General features: G+C 40.8%; 1 protein-coding gene across 16 annotated transcripts in view; it reads left to right on the forward strand.

Annotated features, from left to right (window-relative positions):
• The window catches only part of CADPS (calcium dependent secretion activator), a 489,640-nt gene that overhangs the window by 433,040 nt on the left and 35,255 nt on the right, over positions 1 to 21,345 (forward strand). For all 16 annotated transcript variants that reach the window (XM_025376721.1, XM_025376726.1, XM_025376718.1 and 13 more), the window contains 2 exons: positions 8,189 to 8,221; positions 16,397 to 16,504. In XM_025376721.1, coding sequence (XP_025232506.1) covers positions 8,189 to 8,221; positions 16,397 to 16,504 — 141 coding nt within the window. The remainder of the gene's footprint in view (positions 1 to 8,188; positions 8,222 to 16,396; positions 16,505 to 21,345) is intronic.

A 21,345-nucleotide genomic window follows, 5' to 3' on the forward strand; every position in this document is an offset into this window, starting at 1 on the left:
TTGGTGTCTCTCCATGTGGCTTTTTTCTCTCCAAATGGGATCTCATCCTCCTGGGCTTCTCCATGTGGCTTGGGTTTCTTGCAGTAGTCTCAGGGTAGTTACATTTACATGGCAGCTGGCTTTCAAGACTGAGGAAGCAGAAGCTGCCAGACCTCTTCAAGACTAGGCTCAGAATTGGCATGGCACCACCTCCATTATATCCTCTTGGTCAAAGCAGTTGCAGACCAGCCCAGACTCCAGGCAGATGGAGGAATAGACTCCATTTCTCAGTGAGGGAAGAGCATGTGCCTACGGGAAGCGAAAGAATTGATGGAAAGCATTTTTGGAAACAAACTATGACAATGTGAACTGGACTTCAGGTCTATATTCCCATGCAGAGAACTCCACAGACCCGTAGTGGTCTCCAGGGATCTCTTTTTATGAGGTTAGGCCTGATAAGCCAGCGAGAAATAGAATCAGAGAGAAGGTCTACAGCACACCTGGAACATGGCCAGTAAAGAGGAGAGGAAGTAGAATAATCAGGCCTCTTACTGCAGGATAAGTCCCACGCTCTTACCTGAAGCATTCTAACCTTGAAACAGAGGCAGCACACCCAAGTTTCAGATATGTAAAGTTTAATGACCCTAACCACTAGGGGAACAGAGCCCAGCCAGTGCACTGAAACCCGACCAATCACCACCCTTGGGAGGTGGAGGGAAAAGGAGTATAAAAATAATAGCCAACACTAATTAAACACATACTGTGTGCCAGGCTGTATGCAAAGATGTTTACATGTATTAGCTCCTTTAACCCTTTACATGAAGTAAATGAATTAATACAGGGAAAATGCTTAGAATAGTATTCCACCTGTGGTAAGCACTTGAGAAACTCATCTTTTTAAAAAGTAATAATCCACACAACCACCCTATAAGGAAGAACTACTGTTGTTATGATCATTATCTCTATTTTCCAAAAAGTAAGCTGATGCTTAGAAAGGTTAATTACCTGGCCCACAGCTAGTAGGTGATGAAACCAGATGCCAGATCAAGCATCTGTCTGCTGATCCCAAGCCCTTACCTTGTATGCTGCACTAATTAGGGTGTACCAAAACAAGAGACCCTTTAAGCTCTTCTTATACAGGCACCAAATACCAGTTCCTTTTGAACTGATCGTGCCTAGTGGTACTTTCTTAGTCATCCTATAAGAGTGCTACAACTCAAATACCCACCGTAAGAAAGTGCTAGAAACCTCTAACCTCTACCCTGGGTACTGAGTAAAGACTGCCATTCTCTAAAGTTCATTCATTCAACATATTTTTATTGAGCCACTACTATATGCCAGGCAGTGTAGACCCTAAGGAGAGAGAGCACCTACAGTCTAGATATGAGGCTGGTGAGAGATGAAAAATCAAACCAACAGATGAAATGATTTTAGGGATGGTACTGAGTAACATTTTTACATACTGAATTGCCTTGATGCAAAAAAATCTACATTTCTAAATTGCTTGAGTTAGGGAAGTGGAAAAGGGAGCAAAGTAGCATCATTAACCTTGCAGCAGAAATGTCAAAGACCAAACATTGAAGTAAATTTTGCTAGCCCTTTGAAATGGTGGTGTGGTCTGCAGTTTCTAGGCAAAGGACAAAAAAATTAATGCAGAGCTCTTGTGAAGTCAAACAGGCAGGGGTGGAGTCAGCTCGTGCAGAGAATAAATCATTTCCTTGTTTTTTTCCTTTTTTTTTTTTTTTTTTTGGAGAGACCATGGGGCGCTCGGGCAGTCACTAATGCGGTGGTATCTGTTCAGACTTCTTTCTTCTTCCATCTTTGAGTCTTACCCACCAGATTTCTGTTTGCAAAAAGGGCCTAATCCACTTTTTTTTTTGTCTGTGCATTGATTTAATAGTATCAAACCCCGAGGTCCTCGTGGTCTGCACCTGGGTTGCTTTTTCCCCTAATGAAGCAAGAGAAGTGGTTTAAGCCCCTGCCGCGCTCCCTATCAAAGCTGCACAATGATTAACTCAGGTCCCCTTTTTAGGGCCAGGCAGAAGAAAATCCCTTAGTCATCAGCATTGTGAAAATCCCAGAATGGTGAGTGTTCAATGAAAAGATTACCTTGGGCACCTGAAAAATAATGGAAGAGCTCAATAGAGAAACCATTAAGCCTGTCTACACTGGCTAAGTGAGGTGGAGGGTCGAGGTAATTAGCTGGGACATTCAGGCCAGAGTAACTATTTTGGACCTTCTGCATTGACTCAAATGTATTCAAGTCCCTCATACATTGGTTTTTTTTTTTTTGGAGAAGCTATTTAAGGTTACATCTACATAAACAAGAAAAAAATAAGACTTAAATATAACTGGTTAATAAAAGTGATTTGATAGTTTTTTTTAAAAAACTGAATAATAGGATAATAGGCAGCTTAGGGAATGGGAGGTCCAAAGCTGTAACTTATTAGTTGTGTGCCTTCAAGCCAAGTTGCGTATCTCTTTAAGCCTCAGTTTCTTCAACTGTAAAATGGGAATATTAACAGGATCCCCCTCAAAAGGTTTTTGAGGCAGAAATCATGGAGCACGTTCATCTTACAGCTCCTAATGTGGCACCTGTACATAGTAAGTGTTCTTTGTTTCAGGCACATGAAAACATGAATAATTGCTCACTGACAGCATCTCCTCCTAATTTTATCCTTAGCCTCCATCAGCCTCTCTGGATTTGTGTCTCTTTTTCTAAGCTTTTTCCAGAACTGGCTCTATCTGGAGAGTTGGGGACAAGAGGGTTCATGAATGCTGCTAGAGAAAGGATATGGGTTGTCCTACCAGAAGGGATGGTCAGAAAGCAGGGAGTCCCAGGAGATGAAGTTCTGCTGAAGTCACAGTTCTTGCTTCTCCTTTGAAGGCAGTTGAGACCCTACTCAGGAGCGATGCCAGACCAGGTATCTGGGGCAAGCCCTACCCCCTCCCCTTTGTTTCCTGTGCCCTAGGGTACATGGCTATGACTTGGTCCCAGAGAGTAACGGATTGTGTTGCTGATTATAACCCAGGGCACTGGCCTGGGGAACTGCCCTCTCATTTATGCCCACACTCAATCATACTTAGGGAAGAGAACAGTTCTTTGCTGTCAGCCTCAACATTTAGAGGGTGAGTTCTCAGTGCATAGGGTGTCACAGAACTGGCAGAAACTATGCCAGATGGAGAATCAGCTCAGATACCTGTTGGTAACCTGGGGAGATTCCAGCATCCTTTTTATAGCAAGAAATTGCCCACAGGCCAGAGGTGGAGAGTGAAACTGACTATCACCACCTGGCTGAGGAGCATGTGCTTTGTCTACACTGGTAAACCAATATTACCAGTAATCAAGATAAGCATAGCTACATTTAGTTGAACCCTTTGAGTAGCGTTATTATTGTCCCATTTACAGAGGAGGCTCAGAGAAATTAAGTAATGGCTAGTCACCAAGCTAAAAAATGGCAAAGCCAGAGTTTTAACCTAGCTAATCCTGAACCCATTCTCTAAGCCACTTCGCTAGATTTTAAGTTAAAAAAGAAAAGAAAATTACACACACACACACACACACACTCTTTTAACAACCATTGATGGAAAAAATACATGAAGACAAAAAGCTACTATATTATATAGTGCTTTTAAAGAAATTTGTGTTTCATTCATCAAAACAATATCTAATTATAACGTAAAATAGTCTTGTATAGATGATGAGAGCTGTTGGTTATTTGATCTAGATACAGTGCCTGGTGCATGCTTGGATTTTCTGGCAATAATTCCAAAGCTCTAGTGGGTCGGGAGAATCTGGTCATTCCCTACTACCTAGAGTATAGCTGGCAAAAAGACATATTCCTATGGATATGGATAACTTAAGAAAAGGTGATCCTTTAAAAGGGAGCACTGCTGACATTATACAGGAAAAGATTCTGATCCTGGTTCTGTCAATTTCTCCACTCTGCTACATTTATCTACTGTAAAGAATGTAACTGGTGACAACTTCCTACCTCTTAAGGGGACTTGAATCAGAGAATGAAAAGCAGCCTTTGAGATAACCTCTCATGTAGGTAAAGAAACAAATACAAAGAAAAGAAAAGAAAAACAGGTCCAGAGCCTTCTAACTAGCCTCTGCTTGAGCTTCTCCAGTGAGGTGGAGGTCTCTATCACCAGACATGGCCAGTTCCTAACTGGACTGTGATAGCTGTTTAGACCTTTTTCTAGGGCCCTGTAATTTTACACATTCATTCTGATTCTATGCTCTGGAACCATTGTGAACAAATTCAGTTCTTCTGCACTAAAGCTCCTTAATTAACTACATGAATATTATGATTTTCTTTGCAATTAGCCCATCTTTTTCTAGGCAAGATGCCTTTTCTTTCGCTTTCCTTATAGAATATACTGCCAGACTCCCCCTTTTCCTCATCATCAACGTCTTTCTTCAAGTTCAATATCCAGCAGCTGGGTATGTAGCTCCTGCCTGTAATCCCAGCGCTTTGGGAGGCCGAGGCAGGCAGATCATCTGAGGTCACGAGTTTGAGACCAGCTTGGTCAACATGGTGAAACCCCATCTCTACTAAAAATACAAAAATTAGCTGGACGTGGTGGCGGGTGCCTGTAATCCCAGCTACTCAGGAGGCTGAGGCAGTAGAATCACTTTGACTCGGGAGGCAGAGGTTGCAGTGGGCCGAGATCGCACCACTGCACTTCAGCCTGGACGACAGAGTGAGACTCCATCCCGCCCCCCGCAAAAAAAATGTTCAATATCCAGAATCAAAAATGATACACACATGTCTCTAACAAGTAATAGACCACAATTTACCCTGGTTTTTTTTTCCTGTTATTATGGGATGGGAGGAGGATCACTAAGACTAAGTGCAAGTCATCATTTATTAAATAAAAGAACAATCCTAACAAACCGAGGGCTGGTGCATGAAGGAGAATGGATGATTTTCATTCGTGACAGAAACTTGCCTCATCTTCCCAAAATGCCTTTAAAGGAATAGAATTATACTGGTGTCATTCTCCGGATTGTAACTTCATGTTAGTGGTAAATGGTAAATGGTGTGTTTAAAAGTTGATCATTTCAGCCGGGCACGGTGGCTCAAGCCTGTAATCCCAGCACTTTGGGAGGCCGAGACGGGTGGATCACGAGGTCAGGAGTTCGAGACCATCCTGGCTAACACGGTGAAACCCCGTCTCTACTAAAAAATACGAAAAACTAGCCGGGCGAGGTGGCGGGCGCCTGTAGTCCTGGCTACTCGGGAGGCTGAGGCAGGAGAATGGCGTAAAAACCCGGGAGGCGGAGCTTGCAGTGAGCTGAGATCCGGCCACTGCACTCCAGCCTGGGCGACACAGCAAGACTCCGTCTCAAAAAAAAAAAAAAAAAAAAAAAAGTTGATCATTTCAGCTGTAGCAAAACCCCTACCAACTGCTAAGCATCAACGTCACAGAGTATGGGAGGAATTTCTAGCTGAGAAGAATTGTTTTGCTAGCACCTGCTCTGACCACTGATGCTCGAATTCCTCGTACTTTTCTACCAGTATTGAGGAGATCAAGAGTTCAAAGGGAGAAAGTTGGGCTCAGATGACCATGTGGGAGTCTTGGCTTCTCTGCCTCCTGTCTGTGATCATGAGCAAATAAATTCCTTAACTTCTATGGATTTTAGGTTCTTGATTGTAAATGCATCTGATTGAATCGCCCCCTTTTTGCAGGGCAGCTTAAAGAAGAAACTGTGAAAGTGTTTTGCAAATGAAAAATATCACAGAGGCCGGGCGCGGTGGCTCAAGCCTGTAATCCCAGCACTTTGGGAGGCCAAGACGGGCGGATCACGAGGTCAGGAGATCGAGACCATCCTGGCTAACACGGTGAAACCCCGTCGCTATTAAGAAATACAAAAAACTAGCCGGGTGAGGTGGCGGGCGCCTGTAGTCCCAGCTACTCGGGAGGCTGAGGCCGGAGAATGGCGTGAACCTGGGAGGCGGAGCTTGCAGTGAGCTGAGATCCGGCCACTGCACTCCAGCCTGGGTAACAGAGCAAGACTCCATCTCAAAAAAAAAAAAAAGAAAGAAAGAAAAATATCACAGAAACGTTAGATAATAGTATACATGGGGGAGACGTGAAAAAAAAGGCAAGCCACCTTCTTTCCTGAACTAAGTTCTAGCATAGGAATGAAGAGGAAAGATTTGGGGTTTAGAATCTTTTAGTAGAAATGATAATTGTGCAAAATCTGGAGAGCCTGCCTCAAATCCCTGTAAGGACTAAGAGTATTTTCCTTTACCCACCAGCCTCTGCAGGCAGTCAGCTTTCCATACAACTATGTTGGTTTTCGGACTGATCAGTGAAGTGGCTCCTTGATCCAGTCTTGCCTCTGCTTACTTCCCAATCATCATGAAGCCAGAACTGGTCATTAGCTTTCTCTCATTTCTTCCCTCTATAATTTTTCCGTGAGTTCCCTTTCTAAGCCGGTACCAGGTGAATCATTGAGGAGACAGCCATGAGCAAGACCAAGATAGCCTTTGCTCTCATGACATTATATGGGAGGTAGACATTGCGCCAAAAAAAAAAAAAAAAAAAATTTGGCAGAATTGCAATCAATGCTGCAAAGAACAAATGTAAGGTTCTAAGAGAATCTATAACCGGAGACTCCAGGAATCATCTTGGGGGCTGGCAATGATTCAAGAAGGTAGAATGCATTGCCCTCTCAATAATTGCCTAACTGATATGTGTTCCCTGCTTTAAAGTTTACAAAGCACTTTCTCATGTGTTTTCTCATTTCATCAAGCTTTCAGCCCTGCAAAGTACAGAGTATTGTCACCTTGGTCTAGAAATCTGGAAACCAAGGCTAAGGAACTTGGCATGATTTCCCCAGGGTCAATGAGTTCTGGCACTGAAAGAACTTTTGACTCTAAATTCTGGGCTCTTTCCACCCCACCCTATTGGTTCATTGGCTGTTTTCTCTTGAGAGCTGACATTTTGGAAACTAGCATTGAGAAAAGAGCAATAGAGGAAATCACTCCCCTGGGTACTTTTCTGGGAGCCATTTGGGTGAAGCTGTGATTCCTAATATTGATCTCAGCCAAATTGCAGGAGGAAGCCTGGCTGAGATGTGAAAAGACATCCTAACTGCTTTTTGTGCATTGCAGTCTTTGCAGTTCCCAGTAAACACAGGAAACCCTCTCTGACTCCAGATGTGGCCCCTTGGTCTTAATTGTGCCTAGATAACATGTGTGACCTGAGTCAAAATGAAACACACAGAATATTAAACATACTCCTATAGGCTTTATTTCTCAAACCCAGCTGTTCATTGGCTTCTCACAGTACTCAGAGCTCACCCACATTTGCTTATGAATTCATCATCTTAGCTGCCATTTGTTCTGTGCTTACATCCTGTGGCTAAGTGTGAATTCATCCTTATCAACCTGTGGAAATAGGCACTATTACTAATAATAACTCCATTTTGCAGATGAGGCAACTGAGGCTCAGAGAGATGAAGTAACTTGCCCAAGGTCACACAGCTTCTAAGTGGTAGAATTGGGATTCGAACCAAGGTCTGACTCCAAACTCCATGCTCTCAAACATAACACTCTAGCACACTACCATACTCCCTCCCCACAAAACTAAAAATTTTATAACCACTTGCTGCACTTCCCATCTGGAATTTTTAGCACCTAAAATCAGGAGACATAAAAGCAGGCTTTGGACAGTTTTGAAAGGTTCTCATTCCCCTACCCACAGACAACATCTCCCTCTGGGTTGAGGATGTCCATCCTCCTCTTAAAAATCTGAGTTAACGAAAGCTGAGAACTGAGGTATTTCGTTATTTAGTTAGGACAACCTGCAGCCGAATTATACAAAGACCCAAGGTACGAGAAGTGACAGCAATCTTAGTTGCTTCTCTAGACCGGTAAGCCCCCCACTTATCCATTTGGGTTTAGCTAGTCACTTTTCTCTTTTTCAATGGGAAGGAGGAAAATGTAAAGCTCCCGCTCCAGCAACAGAATCTGAATCAGTAAATTTGAGTGTGCATTCTCTGTTTCTGCAAAGCAGTGGCTATGGCTTGAAAAAATAGCAAACAGATTTTATTTTCTAGTACCTTTCTGTTTTTCCTGGTCAGCTCCACGTGCCAGCCTGTTGTTTTGATTCTGATGGGGATACAGCATTGAGCAGTGAACAATTAAACATAAACACCAGCCTCACTTCCATCCTCTTCTTTCCTCTTTAGGTGAAGGCAGCTTCCAAATATGTGGATGTACCTGTGAGTATTTGAAAATTGTTTCTTGCGGGGTTTTTTTGTTTATTTTTCATGTTTACTTTTTGTTTTCATGAGAATTTTGATAGTGCTACTCATACGAATTGCTGCTAGCTAAACTGTGTGTTCCTGACTTGGATCATCAGAAAGAAGCCAAGACTATTTTGTAGTAGAATTTTTTTTTTTTTTTTTTTTTCAGATAAGAAGAGGGTATGGTTTCTTTCCTCAGGAAGAAAGGTCCCACTTCACTTTCACTTTCATTTTCATCGGTTTCTCTGGTGTTTCATTCTGTTTTCCTCATGTTCACCAACCCTCCTGTGTGCACACCTTCGGAGGAGAGCCATGAAGCTAGAAACTTGCACAAGGGTGATAGTATTTTTTGTTAGGTTGGTGCAAAAGTAATTGTGGTTTTGCAATTAAAAATGTGGAAAACGCAATTTCTTTTGCACCAACCTAATAAAAAACAAATAAATACTAAATTTGTTCATTTTGGGGTCAATTTTGCAATTGTTTTAAGGAAACCTCACAAAACTGCTTATAATTAGTACAGGCCTCATTAATGAAGAGAGCTCTCAAAGTTCACAGATAAAGCACTCGAAGTTGCCCAAAATTTACATTTAAATTGAGGTTAAGTACAACACATGAATGCTAAAGTGTGGGATTACCTGTGGTAAATCAGGATACATTCATAGACAGACTTTGTCCTGCCTATTAGCAAAATAAAATTGGAGAGATTTTAATATATTCCAATAAAGCGAAAAAGAAAATGATTTTGTTTCTCCATTTCTAACAAAAGAGGTGTGAGTCTATTATAAAATATTAAATTTAGAGAGCTTATCTCAACAGCCACCAAGGGTCTTGTACTAAGCATTTCTCATTCTGAACGTGGTTAAGTACCCTCCTTGTTCAAATACTTATTTGTTAAAATTTGTTTTTTTCTAAAAGGATTTATATTAACATTTAAATTCATTTCCCCAGGAAGCTAAGTGTGTAATGGTTTATTGGCTTATTTCTCAAAGGAAGACAAAATAGAAAATTGGAGTGAATTTAGTGTTAGTATATATTTTGTTTGTTTAATGAAAGAATGTACAATCAATAATTATGCTTTGAATTTATATAATATTCCAATCAACAAACCTCAGACTCCTTCAGGTAGACAGTTCTTATAATGGAGAATGGCAAAAGCTCACATAACTGCAGCAGGGAGAGAAGTTAAGTAATTTACTTTCTCAAGCCCCCAAAGTATAAACTTTCCCTTCACAGGGAACTAACTACTCAAATTTTCTGGCCCTGTTTCTCCATGTTTAAAATGGAGATGACAATAATACCTAAGTCATGGGTTTGCTGTGCAAATTAAACGACACAACATACATAGAACGTCCAGCACCATACCTGGCACTTATTAGGAACTTCAGTCCAGGAGAAGGACACATGTGGTGGTGGTAGTGTGATGTCCACACTCTATTGCATATAGGTGGATGGGGGATGAATTTGCAGACATCAGCCTTGGGCTCCACTGATCTTCAACAGTGATAGAAATTGAAATTCTAGGCTTTCGACCCAAAGATTTGGTAGTTGTGGTCTGTTCTCTGTAGGATCCAGAGCAAAGGGGGTATCCTCAGGCAGGTTTGAACAGGTGTCCTATAGATAAGGCCCAAACACCTAAAGAAACTTGATCCAGTCATTGGTACTAACATCAGGTTATGTTAGATTGAATCACATGAAATTGGCATATTGCTGAGGTCAAAGAAGTCAAATATCAGCCATTTCATATGGTTCAATCTAATAATTCCTACAAGCTAGGTTCAGATTCATTATAAAGATGGGAGGGCAGTAAATGGACTCCATATCAAAATGCAGGGTGCCCTGATCTGTACTCATTAAGTGTTTATGGATTAATTATGCTAAATTAGAAGACTTATTAGGTGTATTAGTCCATTTTCATGCTACTATGAAGACATACCAGAGACTGGATAATTTATAAGGGAAAGAGGTTTAATTCACTCACAGTTCAGCATGGCTGGGGAGGCCTCAGGAAACTTACAATCCTGGCAGAAGGGGAAGCAGACACGTCTTTCTTCACATGACAGCAGAGGTAAGAAGAATGAGTGAAAGGGAAAAAGTCACTTATAAAACCAAGAGATCTCCTGAGAACTCACTATCACAAGAACAGCCTGGAGGTAACCACCCCCAGGATTCAATTACCTCCCACTGGGTCCCTCCCACAACACTTGGGGATTATGGGAACCACAATTCAAGATGAGATTTGGGTGGGGACACAGCCCAACCATACCATTAGGCTATGAAGAAGCAAATTGAATTAATAGAGTTTTCACACTCTGGAGGGCAGAAGTAGTTGATGCAGCATGTTACAAAATGTGGTACATTTACCACTGGTGATACAAAATATAATTACTACTATTACTGCTCCTACAACCAAGCTTGATAAAGCACTCACTAGAACAGTTTACATTTTATCTTCACAATAACCTCACTTTAAATATGAGGAATATAGGCCGGGCGCGGTGGCTCAAGCCTGTAATCCCAGCACTTTGGGAGGCCGAGACGGGTGGATCACGAGGTCAGAAGATCGAGACCATCCTGGCGAACACGGTGAAACCCCGTCTCTACTAAAAAATACAAAAAACTAGCCGGGCGAGATGGCGGGCGCCTGTAGTCCCAGTTACTTGGGAGGCTGAGGCAGGAGAATGGCGTAAACCCGGGAGGCGGAGCTTGCAGTGAGCTGAGATCCGGCCACTGCTCTCCAGCCCGGGCGACAGAGCAAGACTCCGTCTCAAAAAAAAAAATAAAAAAAAAAATAAATAAATATGAGGAATATGCCGGGCGCGGTGGCTCAAGCCTGTAATCCCAGCACTTTGGGAGGCCGAGACGGGCGGATCACGAGGTCAGGAGATCGAGACCATCCTGGCGAACACGGTGAAACCCCGTCTCTACTAAAAAAAATACAAAAAACTAGCCGGGCGAGGTGGCGGGCGCCTGTGGTCCCAGCTACTCGGGAGGCTGAGGCAGGAGAATGGCGTAAGCCCGGGAGGCGGAGCTTGCAGTGAGCCGAGATCGCGCCACTGCACTCCAGCCTGGGCGACAGAGCGAGACTCCGTCTCAAAAAAAAAAAAAAATAAAATAAATATGAGGAATATGAGGAAACTAAGGCACAGAGAAGTTAATTTGCTCAGGACCCCACATCGGGTTAGTGGAAGAGCTGAGATTTAAGCCAATGCCCTTAAAAATTCTGCCATACTGCAAGATAATTTCAGTTAGTGTATAAACAAACACCTTGATTTGGATAGTGGTAATTATTTTAGTGCATATTAGAAAAAGTATTTTTTTACCAGCTATTAATGACTTAGGACAAAGCTAAACTTTAAGTTGATTAACATATACTTTAATAGCTAATAATATTACAATAAACCTTTTAGTAAATAATTTTATAGAAAACAATAGTACATAATACACATATATTCTATATGTACATTGTTTATATATGGTAGGTAATAATAATCATTTGCTTCTGAAATCAATCCTAGGAGGGGGTTAATATTATCATTCTGTTTTATAGCTGAGGAATCTGAGGCACAAAGAGGTTAATTAGCATATCCAAGGTCACCTGGTGAGTAAGCGGAGTGTGACGATCAGGTGCTGTCAGTTGGACCATAAAGCCTGCACTTCCAGGGGTGTGGTAGAATAGCTAGCACTGGCTCCCAAGAGTCAATTATGTGCATCTCTCTCCAACTTTGCCTTCAATGAGAGCACATTGGTAGCTCACAATTAGCCTTGATGGGAGTATTTACACCATGCAAACTGGCAAGCACTACAAATCAGGGTGTTTTGTTTTGTGGTTGGTTTTGCTGGGCAAAGTGGCTCACGCCTAAAATACCAGCACTTTGGGAGGCCGAGGTGGGTGGATCACCTGATGTCAGGAGTTCGAGACCAGCCTGGTCAACATGGTGAAACTCCGCCTCTACTAAAAATACAAAATATTAGCCAGATGTGATGGCATGCGCCTGTAATCCCAGCTACCTCCTCTGGAGAGGCTGAGGCAGGAGAATCGCTTGAACCTGGGAGGCGGAGGTTGCAGTGAGCCAAGATGGTGCCATTGCACTCCAGCCTGGGCGACAAGAGTGAAACTCCATCTCAAAAAAAAAAGAAAAAAGAAGAGCCAGTTAACCAGCATACAACTATTACCTATTAAGTCAGCAGTCCCCAAACCAGAATGTGCAGCAGTAATACTTAGCAAAAAAAAAGTTTTTTTGGTTTGGTTTTTATTAACTTATTTAGCTTTTATTATTAGTTTATTATTTTTTAATAGGCACATAATTGTTTTTGTTTTATTAATAGAGAGTCCCAGGCCCTCACCTCCAGAGATTCTGATGCGGTCATTCTGGGGTGGAGCCTGGATATTGCTTTCCATTAAGTTCTTCACATGATTCTGATACGTAGTACAAGTTTGGAAACTAATGGACTAAATCAGTGATTCTTGACCTTGGCTACATATTGGAAACACCTAGGGAGCTTTTGCAAGCACTAATGCCCAGGTTGCTTGCCAGACAAAATGGAAACGGCATCTTTGGGGGTCAGGGCCCAGACATCAGTATTTTTAAAGCTCCCCAGGTCCTTCAAATTTGCAGTCAGGCTTAAGAACCTTCAGATAAAATCATTTCTCAACTCATTTCTACCTCTGAAGTCTCTGAGTTCACCTGTGTTTCCCTGTGAGGTTTTTGTTAGAACACTTAGTGGTTTAGTTCCACGTGGACACTAGCAGTTAGTCACCTTTGAGATTTGTCTCTTAACTATCCACACTACTGGAGGGAAGTGCTAGTACCAGTCACTTAAAACATTGCATAATCCCCAAAGCATATGTCTTTGTCTTAGATATAGTTTTTGACCCATTGGTATATGTAGGAGATTTGCATTCATAATTAGGGCTGACTTAGGATGCTGAAAATTTGAGCTCATTTTTCTCAAGCCCAGAAGTATTCTGGTAGGGGCAAGTTCAGATTAAAATGTTCTTTTCCTGAGCCACAGAGTAGCTTATTCGCAAATTATGTCTTCCGCACATGGATGCAGTTAACTATACAGATATTTGTTTAAATGTTTTCTAAAATCTATGTCATATTCTATCAGTCTATCCAAGCCACATTTAAAATATACAATGTCATTATGAGATATTTAAAAACACCTAAAAGTTTGTCCCACTGTGTGCAGGTAGCACTATGATATAAAAGCATAATTTAATAGTATCAGCTGTCTGGTCAAGTATAATTTTCAGCTATAATGAAGGGGTTAGCTTGTTTGTGAACAGTTTTTATTTTACTTGTTTTGATTGGAAATCTACTTAAAATGCGTTATACATCCTTCCTGCCTTTTTAAACAGGGTACTGACTATAATCTTTTCTCAATGACCCAGGATCACCATTGTGACCGTGTCTTTCCCCAGTGGCTGCATAGTGGCCCGCTTCCCTGTAGGGCCTCCCGAGATATAGGGGAGGCTTGCCCCTGCCCTCAATAGTCCCAAACCCCAGCGGTTGGTGAGTCTGCATGTCTGGTGTTGCAGTTGGGCAGCCTCCTCCTTCACGGTCAGGCATAAGGAAAAATGATAGCTCTCTCTTATCTGCAGTTTTTTCAAACAATCCCTCCTCTTCCCTATTTCTGCTCCATCAAGGAATGGAAACCAAACTTGTTGGAATTGGTTGGGAGTGGGAGCTTGAGGACTCTATTATGAGAAAACTACACATATTTTGTGCTGAGATTTTTATCATTTTTATTTTGACGTTAGCTCCTCTGAGGCCCCCTTTTCTTCTTGGTTCTAGAGTAGATTCTAAAGGTAGGTAAGGCTGTGGAATGGTATAATACTATGGGGGAAAAATCATAGTAATTCATGTTTGTATTACAATATATGGCTTTCAAAACATTTTTACATATACTATTCTAACTGATGATCATAACAGTCCTTAGAGGTAAGTAGGGGAGCTGTTAGTAATCCCATTTTTATAGATCGCATAATTAAGGCCCAGAGAAGTTTTCTTTAACTCTTATTTTACAGAAAAGTTTAAATGATATGCACAAATTCCAGTTTGTGGGAGATCCAGTAAAATTCCATGCAGTGTGACTGAAGAGCTTGAAAAAGGAGGTGGAGAAAGGATTTTCTCATTCATTCTTGAATTTGCCCATTCAGCAAATATTTACTGGGCACCAACTATGTGTTAGGTACCATGTTGTGTGCTGGGGATACAATAGAAAACAGGCCAAACAAAGTTCCTGTGTTCATAGAGCTTATGTTTTAGTGGGATAAGACAGGCAACAGACAAACAAATAGTATATAATGCAATATCAGCAATTGGTAAGTGCTGTTAAGAAAAAAAAAGAGTCATAAGAGAGCAAATCATGGAATTTCTTAACTACCTGGGTAAGACGGACCACACTGATTTTTTAAAATATCAGAGTTTTTAAAACTTGAATGAAATGCCCCTTGGAAGACGGTGAAACTTTGTGAAAAGAGAAGGAATGGTGCAAATACACATCACTGTAGATAACTGTTTCTTCTAACATTTTGGGTTACTGATAGATCTGCGGCATTTGACTTTGCACCTTTGCTCTAAGATGCTGCATGTGCCCAGGAGAAGGCCATATCGCCACAAGTATCACCAGGGGAGAAATGGAAACAATAATAATGAGTTTCTCAAGTCCCCCAGGTAGAGATCCCCATCCCTACTGAGAATGGCCTTTGATGCGCAGTTGCCAAAAGGAGAGAAGGAGAGAGGTGCCTGCTTAGAACTGATAGCTATCACTTACATCTCATTGGAGAACCTCTATTGTTTTGTATAACAAAACTGCAACAATTATAGGACCATCATGGAACCTGCTCAATCCATTCGCTGAAAATTGCTTGAAAGTGTAACACTTGACTACTGTGGCTTTGGGTTGTCCTCATTGTTTTTCAAATTAATACCTTGTCATTGTTTCAGCAGGTGTTAAGAAATGTTACTAGCATCCCAGGGGCCAAGCATTGGCCCTTTGCTTGATAATTGTTTGCTTTGTATCAGGAAACAAAAATACAGTCCTACTGTTTCTAAACCTTCCTCATTTTCACCCTGGAAATTACACAGAAGTGTTAACTAACTTCAATTTACAGTGCCTGACAGTCACGTCTAGTAGAGAAATGATACTTTGTGATCTAAGGTAAATCACAGTAATGAAAACTAATCTTTTTAGTTATTAGCAAACGTATATATCTACTGTGGAAATTTGAGGGGTTTGTGGCCACTCTCCTAATGACCTATATTACAGTGTTTTAATAGGTTTCTTTGGAGATAACTTTGATTGTGACATCTCAAGCAGTGTGCTTTCTGAGTTTCTATCTTTTTTTTTTTTTTTTTTACTTCCCTACAATAAATCACTTCCTAACTGCAGGATGAACCACCTGCTTACCTTTCCGGAAAATCTGATTTATTTAAAAATCAAATCCTCTCCTCCTTACCCTGCCTTTTCTTTTCTTTTCTTCTTCTTCTTTTTAATCCTTAGACTTTAAGGCTGCACTGGAAGCAAAGACAAATTGTTTAGTGTCTCCTCTGAGTGAACTAATTAATCAGCAAATACTATATCCACTCAGGTGAAACTACACACACACACACACACATACACACACACACACACAAAATGAGACTTGAGTAGGAAGGGGTATAGATTGAAATACAATTTTTTTTTTTTACTTAGTACTTTCTCAAGTTTTTAAAAGAGGAAAAAGGAATGGGAAGTTCCATCACCCTTCTGATAATATATTAAGGACAGTGGAAAACAGTATGTTTGGGTATTCTTTAATGGGGGTTTCAATCCAAGGCAAAGTCAGAGAACATCTCTGAGTTATGCAGTAAAGATTTATCCATTAGATAAATTTGCCAGGAAAGAATTAATCATAGAAAAATATTTACAAAATCCTACAAGCTCAATGCCCTTCTTAGCCAGGCTTGATTTCTGGAAAGAGGAAGCAGTTCTAATATCAATTCCTACCAGCCCAGGCTGTGGACAGCAATCCCATGCCTACAAAGGTGATCCAGCAGAAGCATCTCAGGGTGTGTGAGGGCAAGTAGAGGGTAAAAGTGAATGGTAAACAGGGAAGAGTGGCTGTCTGAAAATTCATTTTCATGTTTTCCTGTTTCTTTACAGAAACCTGGGATGGACGTGGCCGACGCCTACGTGACTTTCGTCCGCCATTCTCAGGATGTCCTGCGTGATAAGGTCAATGAGGAGATGTACATAGAAAGGTTATTTGATGTAAGTAAATGCCTTCTCCTCCTTGAAAACCAAGGAGGAGACCCTCCAAAATGTGACAAAATAAGCGACAGGAGGATAAGTCACATTTTGAGAAAATGGATTGGTTCTGATTCAGACTAAATCTTCTCCTCTCCCTCTGCCTTAGGCTCTTATCTGTCTTGTGTCTGTTCTGAACCCACTCTGGTGTGGCAGTGTCTCAGTCCCAATCTGTGTGATACGTAGGACGGCACACAGCCTCTCGGCAAGCAGGCTCATTCCTGCACGAAGCTTGCGAGGCAGCTTTCTCTAACTGGCAAAGACCTTTCTTGGTCATGGTTTTCCTCCTTGCAATCTGGCCTCACTTTAGGGAGATGTTCTCATCAGGGAGGCTGAGACCAATTCCCTCTCCTGGGGGTGGCACCTCCCTGACACCAGCTGTGGCGTGCAGATGTGCAGTAAATGTCACATCGTTATCACTTCAAAGATAATTTCGTTCCTGGAAGACTCGAAATCCTTACCCTGGGTTTCGGCAAACACTTACATTACAGTTGCTCAGTCAGTTGCAGCTTTAAACCATGGTGCCCGCTGCCCACCCACCCAGCTGAAAATTTACGAGAAGCAGGTGTACAAAGAATGAGTACATTGGGCTGTGGACCCAGATCAAACTTCAGAAAATGCAGATTACCAAGGGTTAATAATTTTTGAGCAATCTTATTTCCACTGGGACTGCATCTGCATGCAAAGCAAGCCACTGAGGCAAAAAGAAAAAAAAAAAAAAAGAAAGAAATCTGCTTTGGTCTCAAATTGCCTGTCTCTTTCAGGCCAAAGCAGATGGGGCTACCTAATTTAGCCCAATATTTCGTCTCGGGTTTCCACTGAATTTGCCAGTATAGACCCGGCCAGAGTGCATGGAAGCCGATGTGCTTGTCTCCCTGTGGCTCTGAGTGTGCAGCCTACTTCTGTCTTGTGAAACGTGAGCTCCTCCTGTCCAGGTTTCCATATTTTTAGTGCCAATGCGAACATTAATGTTTTGGTCTACTATGGAATCCGTGTTTCTATTTTTTTTTTTTCTGTGATTGTGTTCAGCAATTTATATTGAGTTTGTGTGTGTGTGTATGTGTGTGTGTTTTTGTTCCACAGCTAAGTGAGCTCATTGTTGGCACCGCTTTCTGATTCTGCGGCTTCTGACTTTTATATGCTTTGTCTTCCAGCTCATTTGCTTTCGTCGTGTGTTGAAAGGCTCCTTTCTTTTTTTTTTTTTTTTCTTTTCCAATCATCCCCTTTCTGTGCTTGATACCTCTCTTTCCCCTGCATCACCTTTCCTCAATAAAACCCTTCTTACTTTTTAATTCCCACCCGTCCTCTCTCAGATAAAAATGGAACTTATCTCTCATGTCAAATGTTTTATCACATTATATCAAGTGGCATGAATTAGAATCAAATAATCTTCCTGTGTACATCTTCTAGCATGACCCACATCCACTGAGAATGCCTCATACATGCATAAAGCTCACCAGCGGGTCCTCCCCCTTCTCTGCATGCATGCCTTATATGAAAGTACTGAGCCTAGAATGTCTGGGGCACAATCACCATCCAATAGGCATTGAAAACAGAGACAGGCAGGACCCTCGGGTCTGCAGTTAGGAGTGTGGACACTCTGCCCATCTCCATTGAATTAAATTTCAAACCACAAATTTTCAAGAAGCCTGTGGGTTGTTCTTTTCAATGCCTAGGTTGCCTTTTTTTTTCCTTTGATCAGTATCTTCCGATTCTCAGTTTTATGTGGCCCGTGTGTGCGTGTGCGTGTGTGTGTTACTGTGTGAGTGTGTGTGAATAACCAATAACCTTGTGTTCTCTAAAACTTAAATCTAGTACTGAATTTGATGTTTAATCTGCAGTTTAGCTTGTCACTTCATTTGTAAAAAAATTAGAAGTACAAGCGAGGTAGCCTTGCTGAAGGCAGCAAGGCAAATTATCTCTTTTGTAGCTCTTCTTAAAGGAAAGTGCAACCAAATCTTCATTTAAAAAGTAAAGGTACAGCCTTGGCTAGTACAGATGATAAAACTGGACTTGCCTGACTGTTGAAGACCACAGGCAAAATTCAAGCCTTCCAGCCTTTAATGTAAATTAATAGTGAAAAGAAATATTACTGAGAATATTTTTTTTCCCAAAAGCAAGTTATAGTTAGCGACATTCAAAAATTCACAAGTACCTCCAATCCCTTGTTGAATTCCACTGACCAGCATAAAATAGCATCAGTAACATTGTGGAAACCCCCACAATTTAGTCTGATGTTATCCCAATTTGGTTTTCCCAACACAGTCTTAGTTATACCGTCCTGAGTATATTTGATTGTAAAGGTTTAACTGTTACAGTCATTCACTGCATATCACTCCCGGCCCCATGGGGAAAAAAAAAAAAAAATTTCAGGAGCTTATTTAGATATAACAAGTTTCTTTGCCATTTACTTTCTTACTTTCTAAATAACCTGATCTCCTAATTTACAGAATATTGGTGCTAGGCAACCTAACTGATGTAGTGCAAAAAAAGTTATTGAATCTGTCATGGATTTAAAACATTTGTCATTTTAACAACCCAGAGCTTCTCAAAAAGCTTCATTACCATGCAGCCTCAGTAATTTAATTCAGTACTTACTGTTTTTCTATAATCTAGCAGCAAAACATCAGATTACCAACATGTTTGATTATTTTTCGGCTTCTGTTTCCTCAAGCATGGTGTTTATTTCTTTGTATATATGCTCTGCAAAACTCGTGTGTCCACCAAGCTAAACAAGGGAATAGGAATATCAAGGCAGAAGGGTCTGTGAAAGCTGCCACTCTAAATTTCTTGCTGCAAATGAACTTATTATTTAAATCCCATTCCTTAATGATAGTGGTCCTGGGGCAAGTTTCTAAACAATTGGCAGAAACCTATTGAGAAAGACTTGTTGATCTGTGAGATTTTTCTTCCAAATCGTTGCATTTTGATAAATGGCAAAAATGAATAATAGCAAATTAACATTTTGAATGAAGAAAAAAATATATATCTCCGAGATTGTTTGCTGTTTGGGGGTTGTTGATTCTGATTGTTGTGTCATTCTCTGGTTTTTAGTTCCTGCTGGCATCTGTCATTCAGAGGCATGTTCTAAGAGTTCCTGTTGTGTTTTTAACTGTGTTTCAAGTCTCAGTTTTATTTACCTGATAAGTCCTTTAAGTTGTTGCTATTTGGTATTGTTCCTGTTTTTGCCCTTCTGAGTGTGCCGGTGTAGAAAAGGCTGGATGGTTTTAGTGTGTGTTTGTATTTGAGAATATTTGGATTAATAGCTGGTCATTTAACGGTGCATTTTCTGCTTTAACTAGGCCCCTACCCAGTGCTCTCTGAGCTAGTTTTCTCTTTGCCACGTCATTGTACTTTTGGCTGGAAGTGGGTGCTTGTGGGAGATTATCGGCATAGCATTTGGGACTCTATATTTGATGTTCTGCATTTTTATCTATTTTATTACGTAACTTAAGAACAGGCTTTCCAAATTCATCTTCACCGATTTTTTTTTTTTTAAACCAAGCATTCTTTAGGTTTGTTGGAGAAATACATTTGGACCTAATGTTACCTAACTGGGTTGCTTTTGCAGTTAAGATTTCTTTGTCTATTAATATGATTGGTTTACCTAGTCTTTCTATAAAATACTAATGACTTTCTTGATAACACACCTAAGGAAAAAACTAACCAATCCAAGACAAAGTGCTGATCAGAAAAGAATCGGCAAACTGTTTCCCATAATATTTCAGATGTGCAGCTGTACATCTTTTATCTGCGTTTTTATAATTTTTTCATAAAAAAAAGAAGTATAATTGTATATGGTTTTCAGTTGCTACAAAATAACAGTTTATAACATTTTGAAACAAAACATTCTGACATTTAAAGCAAGAGAATATTCCAATATACATAAAAACAATGAATTCAAATATATTAAAGATGCTGAATTTTTAAGAAGATCAGACTGCTATGAGACTCAAGTGGAAGCTTAGCCTTCTTGAAAATTATTGCTGACATTCAAAGAAAATATAAAACATGGATATGAAATAATATCCATATTCCTAAAGCAGCAGCTACAGAGGAAAGCACAAGCTCAAGAAATAACTTGAAGACAGTGATTTAAAGTTGGAGTGTCCATAAATCATGCAGATGGCTTTTCCCTCCTTCTCTAGTGATTAATTCAACATCTTCCCCAAAATAAAAACATGCTTTTTGAAATTAGAGATCAGATCATCAAGAGAAGCACCTAAGATTTCAAGGTCTAAAAAAAATTAATTTTCTTTCCTCCTTGTACTTCTTGAAGACACAGACTGAGAAGAAAATCGGGATTAAAAGAGATGTGCTTAGGGTGAATTCATCTGCTTAAACCTCACAGGCTCAGAGATGAGTGATTAAAAAGCCATCTCGAACTTGGATGGAATCCACATTGGTGGTAATGCCGCATCCGCGCTGGCTTTCTTCAGGCCCCGTGTCGTTGTGAACCAGGCCCAGGGAACATTTGACTGGAGATGATACATGGATTATATAGGTCAATTATACACTTAATCTGCCTTCTGGAGGATTAAGTATTTGCAGATTGACTCTGCATTTGGCTTCTCCGTGGCAGTTATCAGATCAGGAAAGGGCCTCTTACCAAACCGCCTCATAAGAACTTAATCAGGCAGTGTGGTCAGCTTCGGAAGGGGCTGCTGCTTGGTATTCTTTGCCTCGCACGGATTTTAATTTGCTGTTCCATTTTCAAATCGTGTATTTGTCCAGTTTATGTGGCAGAACAATAATTGAGTATGACTGTTTCCCTTGAAAAGGGTAATTTGAAACATGAAACCTTT

The sequence above is a fragment of the Theropithecus gelada genome, chromosome 2 (assembly GCF_003255815.1).
Source record: "Theropithecus gelada isolate Dixy chromosome 2, Tgel_1.0, whole genome shotgun sequence".
NCBI lineage: Eukaryota > Metazoa > Chordata > Mammalia > Primates > Cercopithecidae > Theropithecus > Theropithecus gelada.